General features: G+C 43.4%; 2 protein-coding genes and 1 non-coding gene across 3 annotated transcripts; 2 read left to right on the top strand and 1 right to left on the bottom strand.

Annotated features, from left to right (window-relative positions):
* Window positions 1–42: 42 nt before the first annotated feature.
* Window positions 43–193, bottom strand: LOC134303756 (5.8S ribosomal RNA). Its single transcript, XR_010007687.1, has one exon. It is a non-coding gene; the product is annotated as a 5.8S ribosomal RNA (ribosomal RNA).
* Window positions 194–627: 434 nt separating this feature from the next.
* On the top strand, window positions 628–5,049 carry chmp1b (charged multivesicular body protein 1B). The gene is made up of 8 exons (XM_062988552.1): window positions 628–773; window positions 2,053–2,150; window positions 2,257–2,403; window positions 2,492–2,560; window positions 2,650–2,757; window positions 2,864–2,907; window positions 3,010–3,082; window positions 3,628–5,049. Exons 1-8 carry the CDS (start codon window positions 758–760, stop codon window positions 3,670–3,672), a joined length of 600 nt encoding a protein of 199 aa, XP_062844622.1. The 5' UTR covers window positions 628–757; the 3' UTR covers window positions 3,673–5,049.
* A 2,492-nt stretch (window positions 5,050–7,541) lies between these two features.
* On the top strand, window positions 7,542–11,217 carry cnga2b (cyclic nucleotide gated channel subunit alpha 2b). The gene is made up of 6 exons (XM_062988551.1): window positions 7,542–7,653; window positions 7,879–7,975; window positions 8,283–8,432; window positions 8,593–8,694; window positions 9,134–9,240; window positions 9,382–11,217. The coding sequence occupies exons 1-6, from the start codon at window positions 7,542–7,544 to the stop codon at window positions 10,851–10,853; spliced, it is 2,040 nt and encodes a 679-aa protein (XP_062844621.1). The 3' UTR covers window positions 10,854–11,217.
* Window positions 11,218–12,486: the final 1,269 nt, after the last annotated feature.

Raw genomic sequence — 12,486 nt, 5'->3', positions numbered from 1 at the left:
TGCCAGAGGACGTCGGAGGACGGGTCTCATCGATGAGAAAAGTGACCCTCAGAAAGGCGTAGCCCCGGAAGGGACCCGGGGCCACAATGTGCGTTCGAAGTGTCGATCAATGTGTCCTGCAATTCACATTAGTTCTTGCAGCTGGCTGCGTTCTTCATCGACGCATGAGCCGAGTGATCCACCACTAAGAGTTGTGAAGGTGGCTGATCTACCGAGGGCTCCCCCGAGGGGTCATTGAACCGCTGCCTGCCCCGGCGAGGCCGCGACCCTATCAGTTGGAACATTTGAGGGGTTTTTATGATGTTCCTGCCAGGTATCTTCTGTTGGACTCTTGAGCAAGGCTCAAAAACTACTATGGGCTCTACGATGAAAAGGATTTAATGACTTGATTATTGAAGTATCACACTCCTGACTCAATAATACCTTAATATTATAATCATATATGTTTTAAACAGTTGCAGTAAAACGTCGTCGTATAAATAAATAAACGAAGCAATACAGTAATTAACCATAAACGATGATTTGGGACACAGCCCGAAATTTCCCCCGAACAGAACGCTAGGCTCGGGTGACCGTGTGACGTCACCGCGCGTGACAGCGTCGTCACTCCAGTTGTTATGATCGTGAAGCCGGAAGTGAGCGCGAGCGGTGATTCCTGAGATACGGAGCGAAGCGGCGATCTGAAGTCAGAGGAGGAAAAATAAGCAAAAATAATCAGAATTTCTGTGTGAGGATCTACATCTATTAGCGAGTCATCATGCCGAACATGGAACGTATCCTTTTCTGCACAGATGTCTCGTATTTTGGGGTGAATTCTTCAGGCCTGAGGTGTGTTAGCTCGTTAGCTAAGGGCTGTGTTCCAAACCGCGGATGATTTGAGTAACGATTTGAGTCTCTCGGAGTCCGAAGGGATCTGATTTTATTAATGCACAGTGTTTAGTGTTTAGCTGTACTACTGATGTTTAATTTAATAACTAAAAATGGAGTTTAAACTCGAGCTGCATCCTTTACTGAGTCATTCCACGTCAAAACAAACTCGCAGCTGGTTAATAAATGCTTTAATTCCATTAGATGATTTAACAGAATCACTCAGGAATAGTTGTGTGTAAGTGTGAAGTGTTGAAAAATGTCTTTTTTTCTTTTAATAGGAGTTAGATGTACAGTCTACAGCAGAGCCATTATATACAGTGATAAACAACAGTACAGGTGAAGCTGAAGTTCTCTCAGGTGAGGCAGGTGGGCGTGGTTTAATGACGTGCTGCTTACCTGAGAGACAGGTCTGGTCAGTTTCACACTCCGCTCACCCAGCTTAGATTTCATTTGTGAATCGTATGAATCACCGCTGGATCCTGGGACGTCTAGTGTGGTGCCTGAGGGTGGGTCAGAATTCAGCACACACTGGCTCGCTTGTGTGTGTGTGTGTGTGTGTGTGTGTGTGTGTGTGTGTGTGTGTGTGTGTGTGTGTGTGTGTGAGAGAGTGATCTGTAGCTCTGTGCTCAGTTTAATTCAAATGTCAGCTTTGGGTTGTAGTTATTAATATATTATATCACACCTGAATTGGCCACTTGAGCGCCCAGTCATCTAAATATACCAAGTCAAGTCGAATGTATTTGTATAGCGCTTTTTACAATGGACATTGTCTCAAAGCAGCTTTAAAGAGTCCAGGACCAACGGACCAAAAACCCCCTGACAGTGGCAAGGAAAAACTCCCTTAAATTACAGAAATAAACCTTGAGAGGAGCCAGACTCAGCCGGAACCTCAGTCCTTCTTGGATGTCCTGGAGAATAAGTTAAATGAATTAGACTTACACAGATCATACATACACAAAATTAAAAATATATGTGGGTAAAGAAAACAATGAAGTATGAAGCTGCATTGCATTTTATCTGTGTCGTTTTAGATCACGAATAAAAGCTGTGCAAGCTGTAACGATATCAGTGGGTGAATTTTTAAAGATGGACTGTTGTTGTAGGGTTTAGATGTATAGATTATGTCATAACGTTAAGCATTAGATTAATAGTCATGTCAACAGCCTTAACCGCTGATCCCAGAGCATTTGTTTAACCTGAAGTTTGCAGCCAAAGAGCTGCAGCGAAACTCCAAAAAATGCGACAAAGAGGAGAAAGCGGAGAAAGCCAAAGTCAAAAAGGTGAGTTAAAGTACACAGAGAGCAAAAATTACATCTCTGTGTGTTATTGAATATCTGATATTTAAATGTAGACATTGTTTTTTGTTCGTGTGTGTGTTTTTCTCAGGCGATTCAGAAGGGGAACATGGAGGTAGCTCGGATCCACGCTGAGAACGCCATCAGACAGAAGACCCAGTCGGTGAATTTTCTGAGAATGAGCGCGAGAGTGGATGCTGTGGCAGCGAGAGTGCAGACGGCAGTCACCATGAACAAGGTAAGCACACACGACCAAACAAAGATGACGATTAACTGAACACGGTTTTGCCTGTCGCTGATTGATCTGTTTCTTTTCCACCCTGCAGGTCACCAAGTCCATGGCGGGCGTGGTGAAAGGAATGGACGCCACTCTGAAGGGCATGAACCTGGAGAAGGTAAGACAGACCGAGAATAAGAAAGGAACCCGGTGTGATGCGTCGCTGTTGCCCCGTCTCATTACGGTCATGCTGTCCTCTCCGATCAGATTTCAGGCCTGATGGAAAAATTCGAGCGGCAGTTTGAGACTCTGGACGTTCAGACACAACATATGGAGGACACCATGAGCAGCACCACGACACTGACGACCCCGCAGGTAACACACGCACACAAACGCAAACAATAGAAGGTCGAAGACGTGACGCGTACGCGTGGATTCGTGTCGCGTGTCCGTAAGTGAACGTTGAGTTTGTGTATTTCAGAACCAAGTGGACTCCCTGATGCACGAGATGGCAGATGAAGCAGGGTAAGGAAATACACTACACTCTCTCCGGGGTAGAGTCTACGCTCCCAGCATCCTACCCCATGAGATAATGCTTTCCTCACACTGGTTTGTGTGTGTGTTTAGGTTGGATCTCAACATGGAGCTTCCACAGGGACAGACGGGAACGGTGGCTAGCAGTGTGGCGTCCACAGAACAGGTAAAACACACACACACACACACACACACACACACACACACACACAGCAAAAACAGTCTAGAGTGGGTATGGATTCTCCCCACCCTGTTATCTCCCAGTTGAAAATCCACTGCCCCTTCACCCTTCCCGATCCATGTCCAGTCTGTGTCCACTTCTTATCACCTGCCAGTCTTGGGTTCCTACACAGAGCCCTATCCTGTATATGGAGAGCCACGCCCTTCCTTCCCCTACCCAAGTGCCTGTTAAAACTCCATTTCATCCACTGGGATTTCAACACTGGGCAGAAACACCCTGGACCATCCATCCCCACACTTTAGTACAGCTTGACTATTTTTTTTTTTTTAAGGTTTGTAAGTTTTGTGACCCCTTGATGTTGTGTGGGTTTCAGTTTTGAGCTGTTTAAGCCTAGTTTTTTTGTCTTTTTGATCTTTAATCTGAGCTCGTTTGATGATGATATATTTATGTGTTATAATTTTACTTATATCATTCTCTCTCTCTCTCTCTCTCTCTCTCTCTCTCTCTCTCTCTCTCTCTCTCTCTCTCAGGATGAGCTGTCTCAGAGGCTGGCTAAACTCAGAGACCAGATTTAGGCCGATCGACGAGTGGTGTGTGTGTGTGTGTGTGTGTGAAAGAAAGAAAGAGAGAACAGACAAAGAGAGAACTGTGTGTATATGATTGTGTGTGTGTGTGTGTGTGTGTATGTAGGGGGGCTTAGTCATGTTTGAAACGAGTCGGAAGGCTTGAACGTTATAAAGCTTCATTTTTGTGGCTCGGTGTGTTTAAAGCTTTAAGCTCTGTGTTTATTCTGAAGTTCGAAGTAACGATTCATTAAGTGAAATCTTAATTAACCTCAGTATTGTAAGCAGGTTTGTGGTTCTGTCTGGACAATTAAAGCTAAAAAGAACTAAAACCACATCAAATTTCTGATTGAAAACTAAAAACAGAATTTAAGTCCTCCCTTCCAAAACTCCCTCTATCGACACAGAAGCTTAAATGCATTTAAACTCAACAGCCAATCACCAAAGGCCAAACACTATGGTGAGAGAATGTGTAAATATTCATCCTGGTTTTCATTTCCGCTCGCTGAAGTCTCGATAGTCAGGCTGCATTTTTACCTGCAACAGATTTTCAGCATGCAGATGAGAAGTGAAGTTCTGAAGCAGCGTCCTATTTGTAAATGAGTACATGGACTGACCGGAGTAGGAGTGTGTGATATTAAAGTAAACATGCTATGAGACTAGATTCATGCTGTATTACTCTAAACGGTGAATATCATGCTGTAAAATCATGCTCGTGGTTTTTTTTTTTTCTGCTCCGTGCTCGATTTGTAAAAAACTGAACTGTTTTCCATGCCGGAATCGATGTGCCTTTAATTGCGGTTGTGTCGGAGTCGTGTATGTATGAAATCTCCGCTTCAGCACGCTCGCTCACGTCTCACACACACAACAATAAAAAGCACTTCTGCAGCTCTGGATTTAGAATCAGGAGGAGTGGATTTGTGACCCTTTGATGCTGATCCACCATCATATCGCCCAGCTTATGTAAGGAAAGCTCTTGCTAGCATAACACTCTTGAATGGTCTCACCTGAATTTAGTTTCAGCTTTAAGGTCTTTAGCTTCATGAGGAACTTTACAAACACACCTACCGGCAGTTTTGAGTGACATCAAGTCAGAATAAGAGGCTTTAAAGCAGATAATGATCAGAGATGGTGGATAAAATGCTCCTGAGCTTCGTTTCTGTAGATGATCGATGATGATCACGTCTGAGAGCGATCGGCTAAAGATAAAGCTGCAATGAGGTGGAAAAACGTCACTAAAATTATTTATTTTCATTTCCTGATTAGGTTAGATGCAAATAATCATCCGAGACTTTCCATTGTCTTGTGTTATCGTACTGAAGTTACTTTGGAGGGACGAATGGTGAACTGTTAAAAAACTGAAATAAATATTTTATAACATTCACTACCTATTATGTGCTCTGGGTCTTTATTCTAAGATTTACGGATGTGTTGCTATTTTTATTTCATTTTCAGGACCTTGCTTATCTAACATCTTTCATCTGACAGTACAGGCCCCACTTCTGCCAAGTTACCACTGCTGGGCCCTTGAGCAAGGCCCTTTTAAATGGGGGGTGGGAGCTCAGTGGTTACGGTACTGGATTAGTAATCAGACGGTTGCCACTGTTGGACCCCTGAGCAAGGCCCTTAATCCTCAATTGCTCCAATTGTACTGCACCTCCCACCTCTGTTTTCCTGCTGTCTTCTATTCCGATGTGCACCACGTCTCACACGATACAGTATCGTCGTGATGTATCGTCCCACCCTCGTATACTAACACCTTCAGCATCTGTGAGTCAGTAGAGTGAAGCATTATGATTGGTCCACTGGGTTCAGAGTTAGTAGAATGAAGGATTATGATTGGTCCACTGGGTTTGTGGTGAAGACAACTGGAAACGGACACAGAGACGCGATTTCCCATAGCAGCTGTCTGTCGTTCCGGACGAGTGTGTGTGTACTGGGATGCTGGGATTTATTACATTAAAACACAACCAACAATACTATTTCAGATATTTTTTGTACTGTTGTGTAGAATAATCTTGTAAAAAAAATTTTTTTTTAATGTTAATTCTCAAACGTGTGGATTTGTTGGGGTTTTTAGTTGAATTAAATGTTGCACTTTTCACAGGAGTTTGATCATTTTTACTAACCGTTACATTCTGGCCAGGATTGCTGTGGGTCTGGCGCCACCCAGCAAATCATGGACAGGGTGGTAGTTCATTCCTAGATGGAATTTAGAACAACCAATCCCATGTACCACTGCGGACGCTGTAAAAACATGCCAAACGTTTTACAGCGAATTAAGAGGGATGAGAATGAACGAACCGAGGGTGAGAATGAATCCCTGGGACCCAAGACTTCTGTTTCTGTGCAGTATCTCCTCTACCAACTCAACACTGTGCCACTAAAACTAATACTGATAAAAAATCATTCAAATATAAATAAATATATAAAGCAACTAAAACTTCAAATCGAAATGAAATTGTAGTTTCATGCTGTAAGTTATAAAATCTGTAAAGCCAGTTCATCCTCTAACCTCCTCCTACCTTCATATCTCTCTCTCTCTCTCTCTCTCTGACACACACACACACACTTCCTCTGACTTATGGAACAGTGGATCAGATCTTTCAGTGTGTACGACCGTGTTATTACCCCGTGTGGATATTTTTGTTGGATCAGGATGGAAGTGTGTGTGATGCAGAGTGAAGTTTGTTTGTTTTCTTCAGCATCGCTGTGTGTCTCACTTTTACCCTGAAGAAAAGACACACACACACACACACACCAGCCACAGCAGGTAAGCCTTTTCTGCTGGATGTGAGGTCACATGAGCAAAACTTCACTATTCTTTTATGTAACAGCAATGTAATAACAGTTTTATAATGATTGTATAATTATAATAATATAATTACAAAACATATTATGAAATAATCAGTTTAGTTTATGTAAAATATAATAAATATGAATTAGTTGTTGGATGTGGTATAAGCAGCGAGTTTATTGTTAGTGGTGAGACCTTGTGTGTTGGTGTCAGTGTTGGTTGTCAGCAGTGACAGTTTCTCCTGAGACCACATCACTCTGTGTGTGTGTGTGTGTGTGTGTGTGTCTGTGTCTGTCTTATGGGATGTTTGTGTAAGCAGTGTGTACTGTTTGTAGTTCCCTTAATGACAAGTCATCTAGGAAAACATTGTACAATAGACATATAAACAATACATCATTTATTCCTTCATTCATCCATCCATCCACTGAACTAGTCATTCATCCATCTATACATCCGTCCATCCATCCATCCATCCATCCATCCACTGAACTAGTCTGTCTGTCTGTCTGTCTGTCTGTCTGTCTGTCTGTCTGTCTGTCTGTCTGTCTGTCTATCTATCTATCTATCTATCTATCTATCTATCGTCTGTCTATTTATTCAATCATCTATTACACTGTTTATTGATCCTCCAATCACAGCAGCAGTATAATAATAGAAATATAAAAGTTTCATAAGGTTCACCCGCTGGACGAAGTGCTTATGCCATGTCTCACCACAGCAAATTCTGGTCGGGACATTAACTGGATCCAAATAACACCTCAGCTCCAGCTCATGGACAGATGATTTTACATTTATTCACTCATAGAGGGCAGAATTAATTGTTCCAGGTAAAGCAGCCAACATTTTCTATTCCATCTATACCCTAACACTAGACATTATAAAGCCTTGTTTATTTAGTAATAATAATAAGAGATAATAATAATAATAATAAGAGTTTATCTATCCATACAACATCATTCCAAATGTTTGACAAATGTTGTCAGGTGTCAGACTATAAGGAATGTAACAACATGGGTTCTGGGAGAAATTAAAGCTGGTTGTTCACCTCTGTGTGTGTGTGTGTGTATGTGTGTGTGTGTCCAGTATGACGGGTCAGGCTGCAGTACAGCGCTCGGCTTCCTCTCATCAGCTCTCGGTGAGAAGCACACTGGAGGACCAACACGAGCGAGCCGGCAGCGCTATCAGCAGGTCCGAGAGTTTCTTAATTTTCTCAGGTTGTCCTTTTAATGAACCAGGCGTCGATCGAAGGTTTTTATTAGACATGAGCAGACAGACATGAGCAACTAGAAATCAAAATTACAATCAGTTGCACTTGTTTTATTATGGAATAAAATATATGTTGATGGCTTGAAAGAGTTGCTCATGTGCTGAGTGTAAAGCAGTAAAACTCCTGTATCACCCTCCCTGCAGGACTGATGGAGATGACGACACGTCATCAGAGCTGGAGCGCGTCGCTGCTCTCGAACCTCCAAGTGCAGAGATGCTCAATTCCTTTAGAGGCAGGAGAGCTCTGTCCAGGTACACACACACACACACACACACACACACAGACACACAGACACACAGACACACAGACACACAGACACACAGACACACAGACACACACACACACACACACACACACACACACACAGACACACACACACACACACACACAGACACAGACACAGACACACACACACACACAGACACACACACACACACACACACACACACACACACACACACACACACACACACACACACACACACACACACACACACACACACACACAGCTCAGTTTTTCAGCCTTCTGACACTTGACTCTATCATTCCTTCCCTCAGGTTGGTAAATCTGGTGGTGACACTCAGAGAGTGGGCACAGAAGAGTCTGGTAGAGGAAGAGCAGCGACCCGACTCCTTCCTCGAGCGTTTTCAGGGGCCCCAGGTTGGAAAAGACGCACCGGCGGCTGCTGAAGTAGCCACCAAGAAAACGTTCAAGTACGCAAACACGACTACTGAATGTGTATAAACCATCACAAACAGCCAGAATCATAGTAATTGTGTTTGTTTGTGTGTGTGTGTGTGTGTGTGTGTGTGTGTGTGTGTGTGTGTGTGTGTGTGTGTGTGTGTGTGTGTGTGTGTGTAGGGAGAGATGGGAGGGCTTCGTGGTGTCGCAGTCAGATAATATTTATTATTACTGGCTCTTCTTCATCGCTGTAGCTGTGCTCTATAACTGGGTCCTGCTAGTTGCCAGGTAATTATTTTACACACATTAATACCATTATTATTAATAATGAAACTTGGTATCATCCATGTTCCAGTGACTTGTAATTCCTGAGTTTTATTTATGTGGTTATTGAGTTACATCTGACCATCAGCATTAGATGACAGACCACAGTGTGATGCTAATTATATGGACACAGAGAAGGCAACAGCTCTAGTAAATCATTACCACTAGAGCAATTAAAAGCAATTTAAAGGCACGCCACATAATTACTTCTAACCCCAATGAAATGAATTTTTTTATGTTTCTAGTTTGTGTTTACATACTTGTGGACTTATCGTGTGTGTTGACCATTATAAGATGGTATTTTAACTGTTTTTACCTGTTTTAACCTATGTGTGATGGCTAAACTGTTTTGATAATGACAGAAAGGCGTTTGCGTCTATACTTTTTCTCTCTGTCTCTGTAGAGCGTGTTTCGATGACCTACAAAAAGAGAATACAGATCTGTGGTGGGTGCTGGACTACACTTGCGACTTCATCTATATACTGGACAGCTGTGTTCGACTGAGGACAGGTACGAACAATAATTTAAGATTCAGAAGATTTAAATGTGGACAAATGTTTAAACACTTTAATGTTGATGCTGGAAGCTTGCGGTTTGTGGGATGTAAACAGGCTAATAAAAATGCTAAATGTAGCTGGTTTATCTTGACAGGATACCTGGAGCAGGGTCTTCTGGTGAAAGAGCCGGCCAAGCTGAGAGACAACTACGTCAAGACCTTGCAGTTCAAACTTGACGTCCTCTCCATCCTTCCCACCGATCTGCTCTACATCCTCCTGGGACCCAACCTGCCTCAGGTCCGCTTCAACCGCCTGCTCCGATTCGCACGCATGTTCGAGTTCTTCGATCGGGTCGAGACCCGCACCAACTACCCCAACGCCTTCCGGATCTGCAACCTGGTCCTCTACATCCTGGTCATCATTCACTGGAATGCGTGCATATATTACGCCATTTCGAAGGCGCTGGGGCTTGGCACGGACAACTGGGTGTATCCGAACATAACCAGATCTGGGACACTGACGCACACTTACGTGTACTGCTTCTACTGGTCCACACTAACACTAACCACTATCGGAGAGATGCCCCCTCCAGAGAGGGACGAGGAGTTCGTCTTTGTGGTTTTTGACTTTTTGATTGGCGTGCTGATCTTTGCCACCATCGTGGGTAATGTGGGCTCGATGATTGCAAACATGAACGCCACGAGGGCGGAGTTCCAGGCACGCATCGATGCCATCAAGCATTACATGCACTTCCGCAAGGTAAACCGCACCCTCGAGACGCGTGTCATCAAGTGGTTTGACTACCTCTGGACTAATGAGAAAGCTGTAGATGAGCAGGAGGTCCTGAAGAACCTTCCAGACAAACTCAGGGCAGAAATTGCCATCAACGTTCATTTGGGCACGCTCAAAAAGGTTCGGATCTTTCAAGACTGTGAAGCTGGTCTGTTGGTGGAACTGGTTCTTAAACTGCGCCCCCAGGTCTACAGTCCAGGAGACTACATCTGCCGGAAGGGCGATATCGGCAAAGAAATGTACATCATCAAGGAGGGAAAGCTGGCCGTTGTAGCGGATGACGGCGTGACGCAGTTTGCGCTGCTAACTGCGGGAGGTTGCTTCGGTGAAATTAGCATCCTCAACATTCAAGGGAGCAAAATGGGCAACCGGCGGACTGCTAACATACGAAGCATCGGCTACTCGGACCTCTTCTGCCTGTCCAAAGATGACCTCATGGAGGCTGTCACTGAATATCCAGAAGCTCAAAAGGTTCTGGAAGAGCGTGGACGAGAGATCTTAAAAAAGCAAGGCCTCCTGGATGAAAGTGTAGCCACAGGAGGGCTGGGTGTGATGGACACGGTGGAAAGAGTCCAGCGTTTGGATTCGTCTCTGGACGTTCTGCAGACACGCTTTGCCCGATTGCTGGGGGAATTCAGCAGCACTCAGCGTCAACTTAAACAGCGAATCACAGCTCTCGAGAGACAACTGTGCCACACCGGACTGGGGTTGTTGTCAGACAATGAGGTGGAAGGAGAACACAGTGGTGTTCAAACACAAGCAGACGTTCACACACAGGCTGAGATACACACACAGGCGTTCACCGAGCCAGACACCGAGGCCGAGAATCAGTAATCGAAACGTCCAGAATGATTATTATGTAATGTTGTCCTGCCAAGAATTACATGATCTCACAATGAGAACACACATCTAGAGAACAAACAACAGGCCATCCCCACAGGCATCCCTTTGACACACACGTCTGGATTTTCATTTTACATACAGGACTTGGATGTTTTAATGTCAGTTTGTTTCTTAATTGTGCATAGGATGGTAGATTACCAACAACCAAGTGTGGTGGGGAATGTGCATGCTTTTTGCCCTTCTAACAAGGATAACAAGTTCACCATGTTGGGCCAGGCTTCATTTCATAAATCATTTATTAAATAAAAGTTATTAATATGTACGGAATATGAATATCTCAGTCAATATATTTCTAATAAAGCATGGTTACACCATAAATAGCATGCATCTGTGTTTTTGTGTACATTAATGGTATCATGCTTTCTTTTCTATTTACCTCAACTGAGGTAAATGAAAAGCAGCCAAATATAAAGTGGTATTTTATAAATTGGGTCTAGTCTGCACTTCTATATAATTTAATGACTACTAGCCTATAGTCTGAGGGTAATAATAGTGCCAAAGCTTGGTGTGGTAATCTTTACTTTCTCTTTTACACTGATTCACCAAGTATTCCAGCTTCAGATGCTTTGCAAAGCGACTATTCTTTTACAAGTCCTGATTAGGCCTTAGCTTTAGTGAGCTAGTAGTACTAGGGTTGCCAACCGTCCCGTAAAATACGGAATCGTTCCGTATTTGGAAACTAAACGTTGTGTTCCGTATTGAACTGATACAGGACGCGCTTTGTTCCGTATTTTTATCAGTGGGAGAGAAACGCTGCAGATTAGACTGTTCAATACTAGAGCTGGGCGGTTCCTGAATCACCCGGGTTAATGATTCGAATCTTTGTACTGAATCAGGAATCACGAGTCCGAAAACTCAATGAACCCGGATCCTACGAGTCCTCTGACTGGCTGCTGCTAAGTATACAAGGCGAGTGAGCCGACTCACCGGAAACACCTCTGACTCAGATGATTTGGCTGAACCGACTTCACTCCAGTCTATGAATCTAAGTAATAAATTAAATATTCCAATAAACAGCGATTACACACACTGGTGTTCGTTATGTGGCTGATTTTATGCACATGCTATGATTATTATTATCAGTTATATTATTAGTATAGTTATATTATTATTAAAATGCAAATGCTTACAGGCTACTTTAGTACTGTACCACTTAAGGAGTATCACAGCCCCCATGGTCATTTTAAACCCTTGACCCATTTATATACCCATCTGATTGGTAGGTGAGTCCACCCCCCTCTCCCCCATGATCAAGATTTTACTTTAAAAAAAGTGTCAACTTGTCACTGACAGGAGAAGTATGAGGTGCCAAGAGAATTAAGAGAGAAGGATTTATTTACAGAAGATGAGTGTATGGAAGACAAGTGATATTTGGATGCATTTTAATGCAGTAAATCAATCGCAATCAGAACGTCAGTATAAGTGACTCAACTGACCCGCATCACATTACTGAGTGACAGGGTGTTCCTTATTTCCAGTTCTGAAAGTTGGCAACCCTAAGTGTACCATACTTTATACCTCCATTGCAGTGTCTGTTGCTGTTTATGCCGCTGCCGCATTTAGT

The sequence above is a fragment of the Trichomycterus rosablanca genome, chromosome 26 (assembly GCF_030014385.1).
Source record: "Trichomycterus rosablanca isolate fTriRos1 chromosome 26, fTriRos1.hap1, whole genome shotgun sequence".
In the NCBI taxonomy this organism is placed as follows: domain Eukaryota; kingdom Metazoa; phylum Chordata; class Actinopteri; order Siluriformes; family Trichomycteridae; genus Trichomycterus; species Trichomycterus rosablanca.
Note: the sequence above shows the minus strand (reverse complement) of the source record. Positions and strands in the feature narration are given on the sequence as shown.